General features: G+C 49.8%; 1 protein-coding gene across 1 annotated transcript in view; it reads left to right on the top strand.

Moving 5' to 3' along the window:
- The first annotated feature begins 10,503 nt into the window (after window positions 1-10,503).
- RNF169 (ring finger protein 169) overlaps window positions 10,504-18,458 on the top strand; it is a 47,840-nt gene continuing 39,885 nt past the window's right edge. The window contains exon 1 of the mRNA XM_074942874.1: window positions 10,504-10,822. Within this exon, the coding sequence (XP_074798975.1) occupies window positions 10,504-10,822 (319 nt within the window). The remainder of the gene's footprint in view (window positions 10,823-18,458) is intronic.

Genomic DNA, 18,458 nt, shown 5'->3' on the forward strand with positions numbered 1-18,458 from the left:
CTGTGAAGTAAGGAACTATTGTCTTCATTATTTGGCAGAGAAAGAAACTGAGGCAGAGGGTTTCAGATGCATACCCAAAGAGGCAGAGGGAATTAGTCAGAGCTGGGGTTAGAATTCAGGAGGTCGTGGTTGCTAAACCTGCACTCAAGCCTACTGCTCTTTGCCTACTGCTTAGATACTTGAAACAAATCACTGGATATTTTTCTGGACTGACCAGTGCCAAGGCTCCGAAATATCCAAAATTGCCACTCCACCCACAATTTATATTTAGACATTATGCAAAACCTTCCTAAAAGGGAAGGGGTGTGGGTAGAATTGTAGCTAACTGCCTAAATGTTAGGACTGTATTCAAGGGCAGACAAGCAATTCATTAGTCAGTAAACACTTATTATTTTACTGAGCACCTGGTGCGCTCAGTCCTGTACAAACATCGCGGTGGAGACAGTTTTGCTATGATCTTATGATTTAGCCTAAATTCAGCTTTGAAAAGGCCATCAGAGCACCTGGCTGTTACTGCTGATCACTAGTAAAATGCAACAGCTGATGTAGTTATTCTGCGGAACTTCTCAATGGGCCAGCTCCGTCTGCAGGAAACGAATACCAGGCCAGACAGAGGGATAAATAGGCCCTTTTGATTTCGTGCATAAGACAACAAACGATCTCCTTAGGGGCGCACAATATCAATAGCCTGTAACCAAAGTAGTGTCGGGAATTAGAGTGCCCTCTGCGTTCCAGATCCCTGTACTTATCCCTCACTGCCCAGAAACAGACTCCTTGTCTCAGATACAGGAAGAGGGAGGCAGGTCAACATTTCATGGAGCAGTTCTGGCCCCTGCTGGCCATGGGGATGAACCACTAAACACTTGTTCAAGCTGAACTGGCATCAGTTACAACAGGGGAGCAAGTGAGCATGTGGCGGTAGTTCAGAGCACAGGACTGGGTATTAGGATTCCCTCTGTTCTATAAATGGGTCTCCACTGGTTGTATCAACCTGCGAGCTTCATAACCTCCCTGTGACTCAGTTTCCTTTTCTGTAAAATAAGGCTAGTGATACTATTCTCACCTATTGACAGGTTTCAGAATAACAGCCGTGTTAGTCTGTATTTGCAAAAAGAAAAGGAGGACTTGTGGCACCTTAGAGACTAACCAATTTATTTGAGCATGAGCTTTCGTGAGCTACAGCTCACTTCATCAGATGCATACTGTGGAAACTGCAGAAGACATTATATACACAGAGACCATGAAACAATACCTCCTCCCACCCCACTCTCCTGCTGGTAATAGCTTATCTAAAGTGATCATCAAGTTGGGCCATTTCCAGCACAAATCCAGGTTTTCTCACCCTCCGCCCCCCCCCCCCCCACACACACACACAAACTCACTCTCCTGCTGGTAATAGCTCATCCAAAGTGACCACTCTCCCTACAATGTGCATGATAATCAAGGTGGGCCATTTCCAGCACAAATCCAGGTTTTCTCCCCCCGCCCCCACACAAACTCACTCTCCTTCTCACCTAGTGTTCCAGATTCTTCAGTGCACATCACAGTATAAAGGCATAGCATTAATATTAGTAATTTACACACGGCCTGAGACTGCTGTGTCCTCACTGACAAAGGAAAGTCACAGCTGGATTTCACACTTCCATGATGAATGTGATGTGTTGCTCTGTTCAAAAGTGCTACCTCAAGCCAAGAGTCCTCATAGCACAGACCCACCAAATTTTCATAATAGCCACACCATACAGGCATTTATAATCAGTAACTTTTTTCTTTTCTTCCACCATTGCACTGAGCTACAGGAGTCCATTTTCCCCCAGTTAGGGCCTGATCCTGAGGGGAATGGAGGACACACAAATCCCTCTGAAGTCAATAATTATTATTATTAATTACTTGTATTATTGTGGTACCTAAACACACCAGTATTGGACCAGGATCCCACTGTACTACGTGCTGACCAAACAGACCAAAGAGATGGTTCCCCACCGCAAAGAGTTTGTTAGATCAATGAATAAGTAACCATACTCAGCACTTGTATGGGGAAAGGACTCAGAGTGGACCCCATTTGACGGGATTAATGCAAGGAAGAAGACGACAACACTTTCACAGTGCTTTACACTATAGATCTCAAGGTGCTTTACAAAGCACCAGGGGCATGTGCAGGAATTTAAATTGGACCCCTTTTGGAAGGGCACATTCTGTGACCCCCGCACCCATGAGCTTGCTCTACCCCCTCCCCACCCGGACCTGGGAGGAGCTCGCTGCCCCCCACTACTCCTGAAACCTGCTTGCAGCTCCACAGCAGTCTCAGAACCCCCCCCCCCCGCCCCAGTTGAGAACTGCTGATTTAGAAGGCTCTGCCCCTTTAAGGGCACCCTACTATGCTTAGAGCATCAAAATATCCAGAGCCAACCCTGGGATTGAGTTGGAAGTGTTCTCTTTCTACAACTAAAGCTACCCTGCCAGGACAGCTCGGGGGTATTTTTGCGGTTAGGCAGACTGGCAAATGAATGCCCCTCACTAGCCACTAAGTTCCAGAGTTTTAAAGGGCCTACACGTGCAATCAATGGAAGTCGGACACTTAGGTGCTTTTGAAAATCTCACTAGGCACCTACCTGCATGTTTGGGTTCCTAAATACCTTTCCAAATCTGGCCCTAACATCTTCTCATCCCAGGCCATTTGCTATTCTGACGGCATGGCAAAGCCAGCCACATGGCCTCCATGGACTGAGCCTTAAAAATGCAAACTAGTCAGTGCAGCCCTAATGATGCCTAGAGTTCCAAGGTGCCAAGAGAGATTTGCCTCCCCAGCTGGTCCCTTGGGGGGAGGAAATCAGGCTCTTAGCTGTCATATACAGCCCATCCAAGTGATCTAACCACAAGTTCCTTTTCCAAAGTGTGAGAGGCAGAGACATCAGGTTGCAAGCTGTTTGCCTCCCCCTGTACTTCCAGTTTCAGGGAGATTAGGCCAGACCTGCTCTTTTGGGTACCCTGTATCCAGTACAGATTGTTACTCACAAGCTGACCTTATATCAGTCATGAATGGGACCTGAGAGAAGGAAGCATTCTGATCCTCCCAGCCCTTCCAGTAACAGGCCAGATGGGAAGGCAATTCACAGGCTGATTCCTCCCCTTCCAATACCTTAGAGTCCCTATAAATCATTAGGCCAGTTCTTGGCTGGCCCATGAGTTGTGCCGGGGCAGGGTCCCCTTGTACTTTGCTAGTGTTTTACACCACATGGATCTGAAGCTACAAACAGTGCTAGTGCAGGTAACCAATTGTCTAGCTTCTTTTCTCCAAGCTACTAGTCCGGAGAGATTAGACAAGGCCTACATGTCCCTGATTCCTGGGAAAGGCATGTGAATCTGGATTTCACAGACTGTCTCCTTTAACCTTCTCTCATTCAAAATCACCTGCTCTTACCCTGGAGCTGATTTTTAAACACCTCTTCAAATCCTGCACAGTGCGGAAAAGTTTCTACTGCAATGTCCCCAAGGATCTGCTCTCAGGCAGCTGGAAGCAGCGGCAACACTGAATTGCAGGGGCTTGTGTGGCAGCGGCAGGGCACGCACCCGGGCTCTGATGCTCTCGGCAGCCAGTGCCTACTGCACACGCCCACTCCCAGCTGCCTGAGCCGGAGTTGTTTACTTTCCAAGCTATTGGCTGTGCTCTTCTCCCTACCCAGCCGGCTGGCACTTGAAGCACCCGCAGAGTTCTGCTAGCAGAAGGGGTCTTTGCACAAACACTCACTGCTCCTCAGCCATTATTCTGCAACCCCCACCTAAAAGTATCTGAAAAGCATTTTGCTTTCCTCATCCCAACAAGCCCCCCTTAATTTCACACCTTCCATGATTAAAATACTTAAAAGCTAGCCCCCCCCATTAACTTTTGTTTGTTTAATCAATGAGCAACGAAGGCCCATCTGCCCTGTTTTCTTTTTACTTTGCTTCTAGAGGCCAAATCTTGCTTGCCTTATTCACACAAGGATTATTATTGTTAAACATCTGTTAATTATTTCTATTGTATTAATATTAATACAACTAAATATCTAATACTCAACACTGATCTCAAGAGGCACACAGCATTGCACCCCCCTGAGTCACTTGCAAGACTGGGGACTTATCCAACAGTGTAATTAAGCCTGTTGCCTTGCAGATTTTTAAAATGACAAGATCCCTGCCTCCACCCCCTGATCTTAGACTCTAAATTAGTTAATTTTAGAGCCTCATTCTCCACCATCTTGCGTCCTCGCTGAGGAGAACGTTTTGGGACTGTGGATGAAAAAGGATTGGGAATCCCTGGGTGAAACCAGTGGGGAAAGATTGCCTTTTGGAGATGCTTGAACTTCATGGGACACAAGAGTGGAGCTCTAAGCAGACCAAGCTCTGCGGTGGGTTATTGTGATGCTGGGAGACTGAAGTTTGGAGCAGTCTTCCTAACTCTTTGGCAGTGTTGGAAGCATATAGTGATCCCTGGAAAGAAAATTCACTACCCCTCTATCTACTGCAGGGATGTATCCAGCTCCAGCAAGAGTTAAATCATAGGGTTTGATTACCATTTAGCCCTTTTTGCCTGGCCAGTTAATCCAGCAGGAAGTTTATAACCTGCTAATCTTACCTGTGGAGCTCCCCTGAGTTTATAGACACAAGCCAGAGAGTTTGGAGTGAGAACATAGATAGTTGGGAGAGTGGGTTCTCTAGGGCTTAGCACAGTGGTTCTCAAACATTTTTTTTCGCCATGGACCACTTGAACATTGCTGAGGGTCTCGGCAGACCACTTAATGATCTTTCCAAATATTGTTTGTACCGCTAACTAGCTATTGTAAAGCACTTTGGATAAAAGCGCTATATTTTTTTAAAAAAACCTTAATAATTAACATTTTTTGTTCTACAAATAAAAGCACACCACTCATATTTTAATACCAGTAGTCTTACCTTTCTAATGCAATGGATATGCCCTCTCTCCCCCACTGCAGCAGCCCCTGAGGTGGGGCTGGGAAGGAGAGGGAGGGTCTGTCCCCTGACACAGCACTGGGGCTGGGGAGTAGGGCAGTCTCTCCCCAGCAGCCAGCCACAGCCCTGAAGCTGGGGAAAGTCACCTCCTCTGGCCACCGCAGAACTGCATGTCCCAAATTCCCCCCCTTTTCACCTCACTGCCCCTTCCCACCTATTCCCCCAAAGCCACCACCTCACCTTATATGTGTATCTTCTCCAGGGTCCAGGCAAGGCGTGGCTCCACTAATTAGGTGGATGGCCCTTCATTCTCTCAAGTGCAGCTGCCCAGGCATGCACCTCAGAGGGAACTATCCGCGGACCACCTGAATGGAGCTCGCGGACCACAGTGTGAAAACCTCTGACTTAGCCTGTTTCTGTTTAATCAGAACTGTATTCAATTGTTGCTATTTAAAGACTTTAAAAGAAGTTAGAAGCTTCAGATCCATGTGGCTTTAAAAGAAGCATCTGGCTGGATCCTAGAAAGAGAATTTGTAAATAACCACAATAGCCTTGGCAAATAGAGAAGAGTCTTGTTAATAACAAAGTATCTGGCATTTTTTTAAAGAGAAGGAAACATGAGCTTTGTTCGGGGGGGATTAGAGTGATGGTGTGAAGAATGAGTTTTGGGGTAGCTCAAGTTTTGTGGTGGGTTGATGCGGGCCGGGAGTGGGGGAAGATGGTGCTGTAAGAGAGGCCTGAGCTGTATGGTTTAGATGGGGGCAGTTTGAGTTCTATGGTAGATGAGAGCAAGAAGAGGCTCTTAAGGACCCTAAAGAGTCTTGGGAATTTAAAGCAGATGGTTAGCTGACAACAATAGAGCGTTATACTGTCTGCTCACTGTGGTATCTGCAAAGAGAGGAGGATTGTTACCCTCAGCCTGTGATTTTGTTGCTGTCCATTCCAGACTTGGTGGTGATGTTGTCCCTCTGTATCCCTAGTTTTATTCATCCATGTTTTGTTTTTCTCATCACTTACTAATGGAAAGTCCCTTTACATTTCAGCTACTGTGAGGTAATTTCTTTCACGCTCCCTCCTATTCTGGACACATGAATAGAAAGTGTCTTTCAATTGCTGCTCTCACCCCATGGCTGCCACGCTCGCCTCTCTGGATTTATACAGTGGTTTCTCACTCCATCTCTACCTCTTGTTTATGGTCCCTGAGTCTGTATTTGAGAGCAAGCCGTAGTCGTGTAGCGTGACAGTCTGTTAACCTGCCAGTTCTGGAAGGGATTTGTAAGCCTAGCTTCTTTTTCATCTGGTTATCCTAGTGATCTGTCTAGTGGTGGCTCAGCCTTTGGTTTAGTGTCTTAAGCATCAACTGGCAGTGGGTAAAATTGTTTGCTGTTGGTCTTGGGCAGGTGGGAGCAAGGCCCAGAGGTGGCAATGAGGGCTGGCCTGGCTCTTGGGGTGTACTGAGGTGAAGGCCTGAGAGTGTGGGCATGAAAGGGGCAGAAGCGGAAGAGACAGTGGTGCCTGATGTCATGTGCAGCGTTAGGCATTGACCAGACCTGCTGCACCTGCAACAGGGATCATTCTAAGGCCTGGTCTACAGTATACGATTATGTCGAATTTAGCTGCATTAAATCGAATTCAAACTAAATCCGTCCACACAACCAACCCGGTTTTGTCGACTTAAAGGGCTCTTAAAACCGGTTTCTGTACTCCACCTCGGCAAGGGGAGTAGCGCTAAAATCAACATCGCTGGTCCAGATTTGAGGTACAGTGGATGCAATTCGACGGTATTGGCCTCCGGGAGCTATCCCAGAATGCTCCATTGTGACTGCTCTGGACAACACTTTCAACTCAGATGCACTAGCCAGCTAGTCAGGAAAAGCCCCGGGAACTTTTGAATTTCATTTCCTGTTTGGCCAGCGTGGCGAGCTCATCAGCATGGACGGAACGGAAGGTACTGGATCTGATCGCTGTATGGGGAGAAGAATCCGCCCAGGCAGAACTTCATTCCAAAAGATGAAATCCCAATATATATGCCAAAATCTCCAAGGGCATGGACAGAACCCCAGGCTGGGCTGAGCGGGGCCAGCGCCCGGGACCCCAGCTGGCAGGAGCCAGTGGCCGGAACCCCAGACCAGCAGCAGGCTGAGCCGCTGAGCCCACTGCAGCTCTGGGGTTCTAGCTGCTTGCTCGCTCAGCCCGCTGCTGGCCTGAGTGAACGGAACAAAAATTGGCATGCGTGCCGCCGGTTGCCAACCCCTGTTTTAAATGAATGCGATGAGAGGAGGCAGGATGAAATGCTGAGGCTAATGGGGGAGCAAACTGACATGCTCAGGTGTCTGGTGAAGCTTCAGGAAAGGCAGCAGGAGCACAGACCGCCGCTGCAGCCCCTGTGTAACTGCCTGCCCTCCTCCCCAAGTTCCATAGCCTCCTCACCCAGATGCCCAAGAACGCGGGGGTGGGGGAGAGGCTCCGGGCACCCAGCCACTCCACCCCAGAGGATTGCCCAAGCAACAGAAGGCTAGCATTCAATAAGTTTTGAAGTGCAGTGTGGCCTTGTCCTTCCCTCCTCCCCTCATCCACCACGCCACCCAGTGCTTCCCTCCTCCCCCACCCCTCCCAGGCTACCTTGTGAGTTTTCCTCCTATTTGTGTGATGAATTAATAAAGAATGCATGATTTTGAAACAATAATGACTTTATTGCCTCTGCAAGCAGTGATCGAAGGGTGGAGGGCGGTTGGCTTACAGGAAAGTAGAGTGAACCAAGGGGGGCGGGTTTTCATCAAGGAGAAACAAATAGAACGGTCACACCGTAGCCTGGCCAGTCATGAAACTGGTTTTCAAAGCTTCTCTGATGCACAGCGCGCCCTGCTGTGCTCTTCTAATCGCCCTGGTATCTGGCTGTGCGTAACCAGCTGCCAGGCGATTTTCCTCAACCTCCCACCCCACCTTAAACGTCTCCCCCTTACTCTCACAGATATAGTGGAGCACACAGCAAGCAGGAATAACAATTGGAATATTGGTTTCGCTGACTTTTCCTTTCACTTTTTAACCATGGTCCTTGTATGATTCTTACAGAGAGTAAGAGATGGGGAGAAGGGAGGTAAAGAAAGTGGGGGAAGGGGACAGAGGGGAAAAGGGAATGGGAAACCACCTAAAGCTTCTTGTATAGCACTAGGGGCTCAGAGTGAAACTTCTCTAGGAGTGGAGGGCTCTCAACCTGCCCCTGCTGAATCCTTGGTCTAGGACTTGCTATGACAATGTCCAGCTCTTTGAGACCTAACTCTTTCTGCAGCCCCTGAGATTGGGGATTGCGATTCCTGCCCCCTACTGCAGGCTTTAGATCCTGCTCTGCTGTCCTCTGATCACTGCTACACCATCCCCAGCGGCTTCTCGCAATGAACAGCTGCTGGGTCTGTGCTTTGAGAGAAGTCTGCGTCCATGTCCTCATCACTATCGTGATCGCGCTATCGTCTCCTCCTTGCCTGCTTTTGCAGGTTCTGCAAATACTGCAGGATAATGCATGAGGTGTTTACAATGCTCACAACTGCAGCAGTGATCTGAGCAGGCTCCATGCTTGCAGTGCTATGGCGTCTGTGCAGGCAATCCAGGAAAAAGGACGCAAAATGATTGTCTGCCGTTGCTTTCACGGAGAGAGAGAGGGAGGGGTGACTGATGACATGTACCAGGAACCACCCGTTACAATGTTTTTGCCCCATCAGGCATTGGGAGCTCAACCCAGAATTCCAATGGGCAGCAGAGACTGCAGGAACTGGGGATAGCTACCCACAGTGCACCACTCCAAAAGTCGACGCTAGCCACGGTACTGTGGATGCACTCCGACAACTCAATGTACTTAGTGGGGACACACACAATCGACTGTATAAAATCGCTTCCTAAAAATTGACTTCTATAAAATTGACCTAATTTCATAGTGTAGACGTACCCCTTCCTAGGGAGTTTCCCCTTCCTAGGGAGCACTGTAGTATTGGGGTTTGGCAGCCCAGAAGCGGAGCACAGAGGTGAAAGCTAGCTGAGGGGTGAGATGGGGAAGAGTGGGGCTTAGAGAGGATGAGAAGTGGGCAGCTAAAGGGGAGGGAGGTGGGATTGGTGAAAGCTTCCTGCATTTCTCCCCAAGCTCACCAAGGGGCTCACTCCCAACCTCATCACAACAACCCTCATAGGCATGGCTTCCCCTCACCCCGGCCCTCCTCTGGGCTCTCTCCTCAGGCTGTCCCCTACATGCTTCACTAACCCCCTTGCTCCAGCTCTCCCCCAACCCCTTGCTTCTGAGGTAAATGAGGAACAGGGCTCCTGCTTCCCCTACACCTGCACTCTAGGCTGGGGCAGAGACCCTGTGGTGGAATGTGGAGAACCCAATGGGGGGGTTGGGAGAGCACATGAGGGGGGCAGTGGGGAAGGGCAGACTGGTGTAACCATAGTACAGGTGGGAGAGGTCAGGAGAGCAGGGGGGTGCTGGGGGGTAGGGCAAGCTGGGGTAACCCTGGTCTGGGTGGGAGAGGACAGGGGGGCCAGTAGGGTGCTGGGGGGCACAACAGGCTGGGGTAACCCTGACCCAGGTATGGATGGTGGTGGTGGTGGGGGGAAACAGTGGGGTGCTTGGGAGCAGGGCAGACTGGGATATCCCTGGCCCAGGTGGGGGAGGTCAGGAGGCAGTGGGGTGCTGGAGGGGCAGGACAGGCTGTGATATCCCTGGCCCAAGTGGGTGGGGGGCCTTGGGGAGCAGTGGCATGTTTGGGGACAGAACAGGCTGTAGTATCCCTGGCCCAGGTGGGGGGAGGTCAGGGGCAGTGGGGTGCTGGGGGAGGGGGGCAGAGCAAGCCAGGGTATCCCTGGCTCAGGTGGGGGAGGTGCTGGGGCAGTGGGGTGCTGGGGCACAGAGCAAGCCAGGGTATCCCTCGTCCAGGTGGGGGGAGGTGCTGGGGCAGTGGGGTGCGGGGGGGGGGGAAGGCAGAGCAAGCTGGGGTATCCCTGGCCCAGGTGGGGGGAGGTGCTGGGGCAGTGGGGTGCTGGGGGAGGGGGGCAGAGCAAGCCGGGGTATCCCTGGCCCAGGTGGGGGGAGGTGCTGGGGGAGGGGGGCAGAGCAAGCCGGGGTATCCCTGGCCCAGGTGGGGGGAGGTGCTGGGGCAGTGGGGTGCTGGGGGAGGGGGGCAGAGCAAGCCGGGGTATCCCTGGCCCAGGTGGGGGGAGGTGCTGGGGCAGTGGGGTGCTGGGGGAGGGGGGCAGAGCAAGCCGGGGTAACCCTGGCCCAGATGGGGGGGTGCTCGGGGAGCAGACCAGGCTGGCCCGCGTGGGGGAGGGGCATGGAGGCCGGCTACGCACCCCGCCCCCTGCGGGACCAGCCTGGAACGTCAGGGATCTTCACGCGAGGGGGCGGGGCACGGCGGCCGCGGCTGGTGACGATACCCGAGGGGGCGGGGACACTCTGTGGGGCCGCGCGGGCTCATGAATATTACCCGCCCTGCCCTGCTGAATATGGATGAGGTGGGCGGCGCCGCGGCCTAACGCACCGCTCCAGTCCCTGCCAAGGCTGAGAAGATGGCGGCGGCAGCGGCGGGCCCTGGCGGCCGGGCCGCGGCCCCGGGGCGGCGGGGCCGGCGGCGGCGGGCGCCGGCCGAGGAGGAGGCGGCGGCGGCGGCGCGGGCGGAGTGCCCGCTGTGCCGGGATGTGCTGGTGGAGGCGGTGACGCCGCCCTGCCGCCACTCGCTCTGCCGCTCCTGCTTCCAGCGCTGCCTGCAGGGCCCGGGCCTCTGCTGCCCGCTCTGCCGCAGCCGCCTCTCCACCTGGGCCCGCCGGCAGCAGAGCGGGGCCGCCGCCGCCGCGGGAGGAGGCGGGGAGCAGCGAGCGCCGGACGAAGGTGCGGCCGCCTCCGGAACCTCGCCTCAGCCGGGGGGGGAGGGGGGTTACATGCCCTGAGTGCGCGGGGCTCAGCCGGGGGGCGGCGCGCTGGGCTATGGGACCCCCCCAGGATCGGTGACACACAGTGCGGGGGGGGGGGGTTACATGCCCTGAGTGCGCGGGGCTCAGCCGGGGGGCGGCGCGCTGGGCTATGGGACCCCCCCGGATCGGTGACACACAGTGCGGGGGGGGGGGTTACATGCCCTGAGTGCGCGGGGCTCAGCCGGGGGGCGGCGCGCTGGGCTATGGGACCCCCCCGGATCGGTGACACACAGTGCGGGGTGGGGTTACATGCCCTGAGTGCGCGGGGCTCAGCCGGGGGGCGGCGCGCTGGGCTATGGGACCCCCCCCCAGGATCGGTGACACACAATGCGGGGGGGGGTTACATGCCCTGAGTGCGCGGGGCTCAGCCGGGGGGGGGTTATATGCCCTGAGTGCGTGGGGCTCAGCCGGGGGGAGGGCCGCTGGGCTATGGGACCCCCCCCCGATCGGTGACACACAGTGCGGGGGGGGGGGGATTACATGCCCTGAGTGCGCGGGGCTCAGCCGGGGGGAGGGGCGCTGGGCTATGGGACCTCCCCCCCCCCCCCCCGATCGGTGACACACAGTGAGGTGGGGGGGGGTTACATGCCCTGAGTGCATGGGGCTCAGCCGGGGGGAGGGGCGCTGGGCTATGGGACCACCCCCGGATCGGTGACACACAGTGCGGGGGGGGGGGGTTACATGCCCTGAGTGCGCGGGGCTCAGCCGGGGGAGGGGTGCTGGGCTATGGGACCCCCCCCCCCGGGATTGGTGACACACAGTGCGGTGGGGGGGTTACATGCCCTGAGTGCGTGGGGCTCAGCATTGGGGGAGTGGTGCTGGGCTGTGGAGTGGCCCCCCGGGATCAGTGACACATTGGGATGCAGGGGTTACATGCACTGAGTGCATGGGACTCAGCCTGGGGCAGGGTGCTAGGCTGTGGAGGGTGTGCCCCCCCCCCGGATTAGTAACACAGTGGGGTGTGGGGGTTACATGTATTGAGTATTGTAGGCCTCAGTCCAGGAGGCTGTGAAGGGGCTATTTTCATCACCATCACACAGTGGAGGATGAGGGGATTACATGCACTAAATCTACTGGGGCTCAGCTCATTTCTTAGTGTGGTGGCACTCAGCTCATGGGGGACACTGGGTTCTTTCTCCCTCTATGAGATTCGGCTGAATGGGGGTACAGGAAAGGGGCTGGAGTGACTGAGTTTTGGGGTCAGTATAGAGATATGCTCAGACTGTGCAGATTCTGCACAGCCTTTCAAAATTATTCTAGTCTTCATAGCTGCATAGCGAACTTTCCAAATAAATAATCCATAAAAGGCTGTCTGCCTCAGTCTACAGAAAGCCTGAAACATTGACTCAGCGATGTGTGAACTCTCTTGCCCCCATCCTTCTAATTTGGGTGGATTAAGATCTTGTTGTCATAATGTATTGTGATTATTTTCTTGGTGTTAGCATTGCCTCCTTGTTACTGCTTCTCAGCCTAAGTCATGCCATTGTCCGATAGGACTGACTTTCTAAAAATGGTAGGTCTGCATTGAGGAAGGATATGTTATCCAGGGTTACATGTCCTGTCACATCAGTAATTAACCATTACGCTGAAGGCCACACAAGCTTTCAGTAAACTAGAACAGATTGCAAACTCTTTCTTTAACATACAGCTTCTTGCATCTCATCTTTGAAGCTGGTTGCTTTACAGGAGCTGGTAGCTTCTTAGACTGTCTGGGTTGGCCATGCAACTGTAGTCAAGAGACAAGATCAAATAAAAAAAACTCCAAAAACTCAGTTTTTCTTGAGCTGACTTGCTCATGTTAGAATAACTTCTTAAAATGGTGAATTGAAATAGTAGAGGGAAAGGTGGCATTGCCACTTCTCTCATTTCTACATTTAACTACATCATATAGTTAATCAGTTGTACCTGTGTCCTCTAAATAGGTAATCAGTTCTTCACTTTATTTGTGTGCGTCATACCAACATGGAAGAGAAAAACATGAATCGCTAACGCACTGTGATTCGAATACCACAGACCTTGACAGGTGGGCTCTGGGTCAAGGGGAGTACCTAGAATTACTTTAACTCCTTGAAATTGACTGGACTCCTGTTGACAAGAACAGCCGGACTAGGTCAGACCAATGGGCCATCTAGCCCAGTATCCTGTCTCTGACAGTGGCAGATGCTTCAGAGGGAATGAACAGAACAGGGCAATTTCGAGTGATCCATTCTCTGTGGCCCAGGCCCAGCTTTTCTCAGTTGGGAGTTTAGGGATACCCAAGGCATGAGGTGATGTTCCTGTCAATCTTGGCTAATAGCCTGTAATGGATCTGTCCTCCATGAATTTATCTAGTTCTTTTTTGAACCCAGTTATGAGGTTCTTTTAAATAGAAAAGTTGGTGTCAACTATAGGTATCATTTATAATGCTGGAGCTGCATTTGCCCTCATGCTGTACTTTTTTTACCCATCACCCTAAATGTTGTTTGACTGGGGTGCGTGCTGAGGGGAACCAGAGCAAAAAAACTAGATGGAAGGTTACTTTATGAATGTAAGCAGGCAGTAGACAGAGACTAGTGGTTCTTACTGTTGAAGTGAATGCAGGGTTATTGTGTGAGATATTGATAAGTGATATCTCAAGACAAAATACTTCAGAATTAAGCTTGTAAGTACATGGCAGTTGCCTTAAACCAACTTTATTACAATGTTGAGCTTTTAACCAGTTTCTCTGTAGTGAGTTGTAATAGGTCTGTTCTTAGGGGAGAAGAGTGAAAGGAAATAAAATAACTACTGTATTAAAATATCTTTTGGCTGTTTTAGTCAACAAATAGTGACAACATGAATTTATTTTAGAAAAGTCAATGAAAGGCAGACTGAGGTCTCGGGGTGGTGGATAATGTGTTGTTCCTCTTCTCTGTATATGCTTAGCTTCAGATTAATAGTGCAAAGTCTTTAAAACTCATTACCATAATTTTGGGTGTAGGAATTGAAAATTTTCGTATAGACTGAGATGGCAGATTGGGAATTATTTTGTAACTGGCAAAATATATAGTCCAGAAGTAAATGATTACTGAGGTATTTTCTTTGGCATCAGGTTAGTCAGCTGGTAAAAGTAAGGTCAGTTCATCTGTATGGTGTTAGGAAAAGAGAAAAGTTTTGTGCCAAAGGGAGTCTCTTCTTGGCAAAATATTTACTAGCACTAAATTCATCACTTCTTTTGGCTGATTCCTTGTCTATCTGTAAAGCAGGCAACACAGTTGAGGGAACACTCACTACAAACAACTTTCTTCTAAAAGTTGTAGCTATAACACTTGATCATTTAAAAAATTAACTCTTCACTGATGCTTTTTCATTAGCCATGCACCATTAATACTGATGTTTACCCTCTGGAGACTGGACAGTGTAAACAGATTACAGATTAGCTAGTTTCACTTTCTCATTCTCAAACATGAACATAAGGTTTGTCTTCATTGCAGCAGTTATTTTGAGTTAGTACACTCTGCTGTGAAACAACGTACGACAAGTGATTGCTAATCCATTCATTCTGCTAATCCAGTTGATGAGTTTTGCTAACTCTAGTTGTAGCCTGTAGCTGCGTATCTCCTCTGCTTGAGCATCAGCAGTAGAGCTTCAGTCCATGTCCCGTGAGTTAAAGGCGTGGACGAACCTGTAGACTGTTCTTAAATCTCTTCTACCCTCCCCCTCCCACCCCCCCCTTTAAAAGATAAGTAAATTGTGAGCTGTCTTGGTTGTGTAGAAAACATTCAAAATGAAACCCAAGAGTAGTTTTTTTAGTTGTTGCAGTGTTGTCTGCAATGTACCTGAAAGGGTAGCTCTGAGGTGTGAACTGCCCTCTGCCTTGCAGTGGGTGTTAACTCAGTGATATGTCAATATTGTTAGAGTAGATTGTGTAGATCTTCATAATATGATATTCCACCTTGAGTGTCTACAGGTTGTGGGTAGATCTTTAACAAATGGCAGTGTTGAAAGGGAACTGGGCTTAGCTTTAAAAATTTGAGGAAACTCTGTGTAGGGGAAGTGTTAAAACAGTGGTGGTCCTCTTCTACAGTTAGCACTATTACTATACATTAGCAGTATAAAAGTGATTTTTCCTTCCTTGGTATTCACCCCTTCTTGTCAACTGTTGAGAATAGCCCACTTCCATCTTAATTGAATTGGTTCGTTAGCACTGACCCCCCACTTGGTAAGGCAACTCCCATCTTTTCGTGTGCTGTGTATTTATACCGGCCTCTGTAATTTCTGCTCCATGCATCTGATGAAGTGAGTTTTAGCCCATGAAAGCTTATGCCCAAATAAATTTGTTAGTCTCTAAGGTGCCACAAATACTCCTTTTCTTTTTGCGAATACAGACTAACACGGCTGTTACTCTGAAAGCTGTCATTATTTTAAATGGTTTAAGAGTGGTAGCCGTGTTTGTTTTTGCTGATAGTGGTAGCCGTGTTAGTTTGTATCAGCAAAAACAAATACGGCTACCACTCTTAAACCATTTAAAATAATGACAGCTTTCAGAGTAACAGCCGTGTTAGTCTGTATTCGCAAAAAGAAAAGGAGTATTTGTGGCACCTTAAGAGACTAACCAATTTATTTGAGCATAAGCTTTCGTGAGCTACAGCTCACTTCATAAGTGAGCTGTAGCTCGCGAAAGCTTATGCTCAAATAAATTGGTTAGTCTCTTAAGGTGCCACAAATACTCCTTTTCTTTTTATTTAAAATAATGTAAACAGGACTTTGGGGTGGGATTCACAAGGGAAACTAAGTGCCTAACTGCCACTTTAGATGCCTACATCCAAAATTTAGATTTTCATAACTCCTGCTCAGCTGCTGCCTAACCTGGTAGGTGACTAAATTCCCATGGTGGCTAAATTTCTGCTACTGGGAATGTACACAGCCACCTCAGTCCTGAAATTCCTGAGCACTCAGTGCTGAACTCAAGCCTAAGCCTCTGTAGGATTCACAAAGTAGGATCAGGTCCTACAGGCAAGAGGCAGTAGATGTGGTCTGAGGCCATGTCATGGTATGTCTACCAGATTGAGTCCTGCACAAAACACAGGAGAAGGAGATGATGCTCCCCTGAGGATGAGGAGCAATTGTTCCATGAAAAATATTCACCCACAGGCGATACGGTGCTCCTATCATTTTTCTGTGTAAGTTCATTTGAGAGCATAGTGATTGACTGGCTTCAGTCATGTTATTATTGGGGCATTTAGTGTGCTGGCTGAGGTATACCACATGTTGTGATAGATATGAGTAGGACCCATGGATTTGAAAGGTGTGTTGGGGGGATACTGACCACTGTAGCAGTGGAATTTTGTCTGCAGGTTTTGCATCAGTTGTTGTAGCAGGGCCTAGTGCCACTGTGAACTGGTGGGTCCTGATCTGTGGGGAGCTTGCTTCTGATGATGAGATTTGGGGTGTTGTTTTTAGGCCAGAAGAGGGGGTTCAGGAAAGATGTCTTTCAGGATGGAGTCCTCATTTATGATACCACCCCACACTGGAATCCGTACAAGGTATGTGACCATTAAGGGTGTGCAGTCAGAGGGTTTTGTTTTGTTTTTTTCCCATATTGAAGCAGCTTCTCTCTGGATATTTAGGTAGCCCGTTCCATGGTGCAATCTGTTTCTCTGGTGGAGTGTCCTTGTTTGATGAAGTCAGTTTTAAGTGTGTTAAGGTGTGTGTACCAGACTTCCTCCATGGATCATATCCTGTGGTATCCGAGTGCCTGGCTGTAGATAACTGATTTCTTGGTGTGTTTGGGGTGGTGAGCGTGAGCAGGTCTACACTTAAAACACTGCATCGACGCAGTTGCACTGATGCAGCTGTAGCGCTTTAGGGAAGACGCTGTACGCCAGTGGGAGCTCTCCTGTCAGCGTAATTAATCCACCTCCACAAGAGGCAGTAGCTATGTCAGCGGGAGAGCTTCTCTTGCCGACGTAGCGCTGTCTACACCGTGCTTAGGTCAATATAACTACATCGCTCGGGGTATGAATTTTTCGCACCCCTGAGCGACATAGTTGTACTGAAATAATTCTGTACTGTAGACCTGGCCTGTGTCTGTGAAGATAAATATGGTGATCCATGGGTTTCCTGTATATAGTCTGTAGGGTTCCATTGTTGAATCTGATAATAGTATCCAGGAGGCTCATGCTGGTGAGGGAGTGTTCTGTTGTTGAAACTAAAACTAAGTTTTGTAGAATCCCTTTTAACAAAACTTAATTTTGGGCATGTACTAAAATAAAATAGAACTTTTACCATTGGACAAAGAAGATACATTCCTTAAGAGTCTGGCGGAGGGAATGGGAGTGCATAACCCAAGGCTGACTGTCAACAGAAGAAATCCAGACACAAAGCCCTCTGCACAGTAAAATGTATGAGGATCATGTCAGTTTCACTGTGCTTCTGCTTTTGTGAGAGCACTGATGGTGGCAGTGGGGATGGCGGCAAAGAAACACATGATCCTGTGTAAGAAGGGAGACAAGTGAGAGGCAAAAACACAGATCTTGTCTATGCTGGGCAAGTGCATCCTGTTAGAAAGTGTGTTAATAAGAATGATGTTAAACACAGTTTTGCCCTTAGTGTCCTTGTATAGACTAGAAAAATAGGTAGCTTGAAAACATTTTACCTCAACTACCCTGTCCAGTTAACGTGCTTTAAACGTGAATGGTCTTGTTCATACAAAGGCCAAATAATAGTTAATATTTGATTTGTTAGTATGGCTTCTGTCTACCGCAGTGCTTTTCAACCTAGGGGTCTGCAGATTGTCTTAAGGGTCTGCAAAAGGTTGTCGTTACCATAGAACAGTGGTTTTCAACCTGTGATCCATGGACTCCTGAATGGCTACGCAGGTGGTGTCAGAGAGAAGGCTTTGGATTCTTTGACCATGGGATGGTGTTCCAAGAAGGAGGAGTGCTAGGCAGAGACGGGCTCCACCTAATGAAGAGAGGGAAAAGCATCTTCGCAAGCAGGCTGGCTAAACTAGTGAGGAGGGCTTTAAACTAGGTTCACTGGGGGAAGGAGATCAAAGCCCTGAGGTAAGTGGGGACGTGGGATACCAGGAGGAAACAGGAGCAGGAGAGTGTGAGAGGGGAGGGCTCCTGCCTCATACTGAGAAAGAGGGACAATCAGCAAGTTATCTCAAGTGCCTATACGAAAATGCAAGAAGCCTGGGAAACAAGCAGGGAGAACTGGAAGTCCTGGCACAGTCAAGGAATTATGATGTAATTGAAATAACAGACTTGGTGGGATAACTCACATGACTGGAGTACTGTCATGGATGGATATAAACTGTTAAGGAAGGACAGGCAGGGCAGAAAAGGTGGGGGAGTTCCACTGTATGTAAGGGAGCAGTATGAGCTCAGAGCTCCAGTATGAAACTGCAGAAAAACCTGAGAGTCTCTGGATTAAATTTAGAAGTGTGAGCAACAAAGGTGATGTCGTGGTGGGAGTCTGCTATAGACCACCGGACCAGGGGGATGAAGTGGACGAGGCTTTTTTCCGGCAACTCACGGAAGTTACTAGATCGCAGGCCCTGGTTCTCATGGGAGACTTCAGTCACCCTG

This window comes from Natator depressus, chromosome 1, assembly GCF_965152275.1.
Source record: "Natator depressus isolate rNatDep1 chromosome 1, rNatDep2.hap1, whole genome shotgun sequence".
Taxonomy (NCBI): domain Eukaryota; kingdom Metazoa; phylum Chordata; order Testudines; family Cheloniidae; genus Natator; species Natator depressus.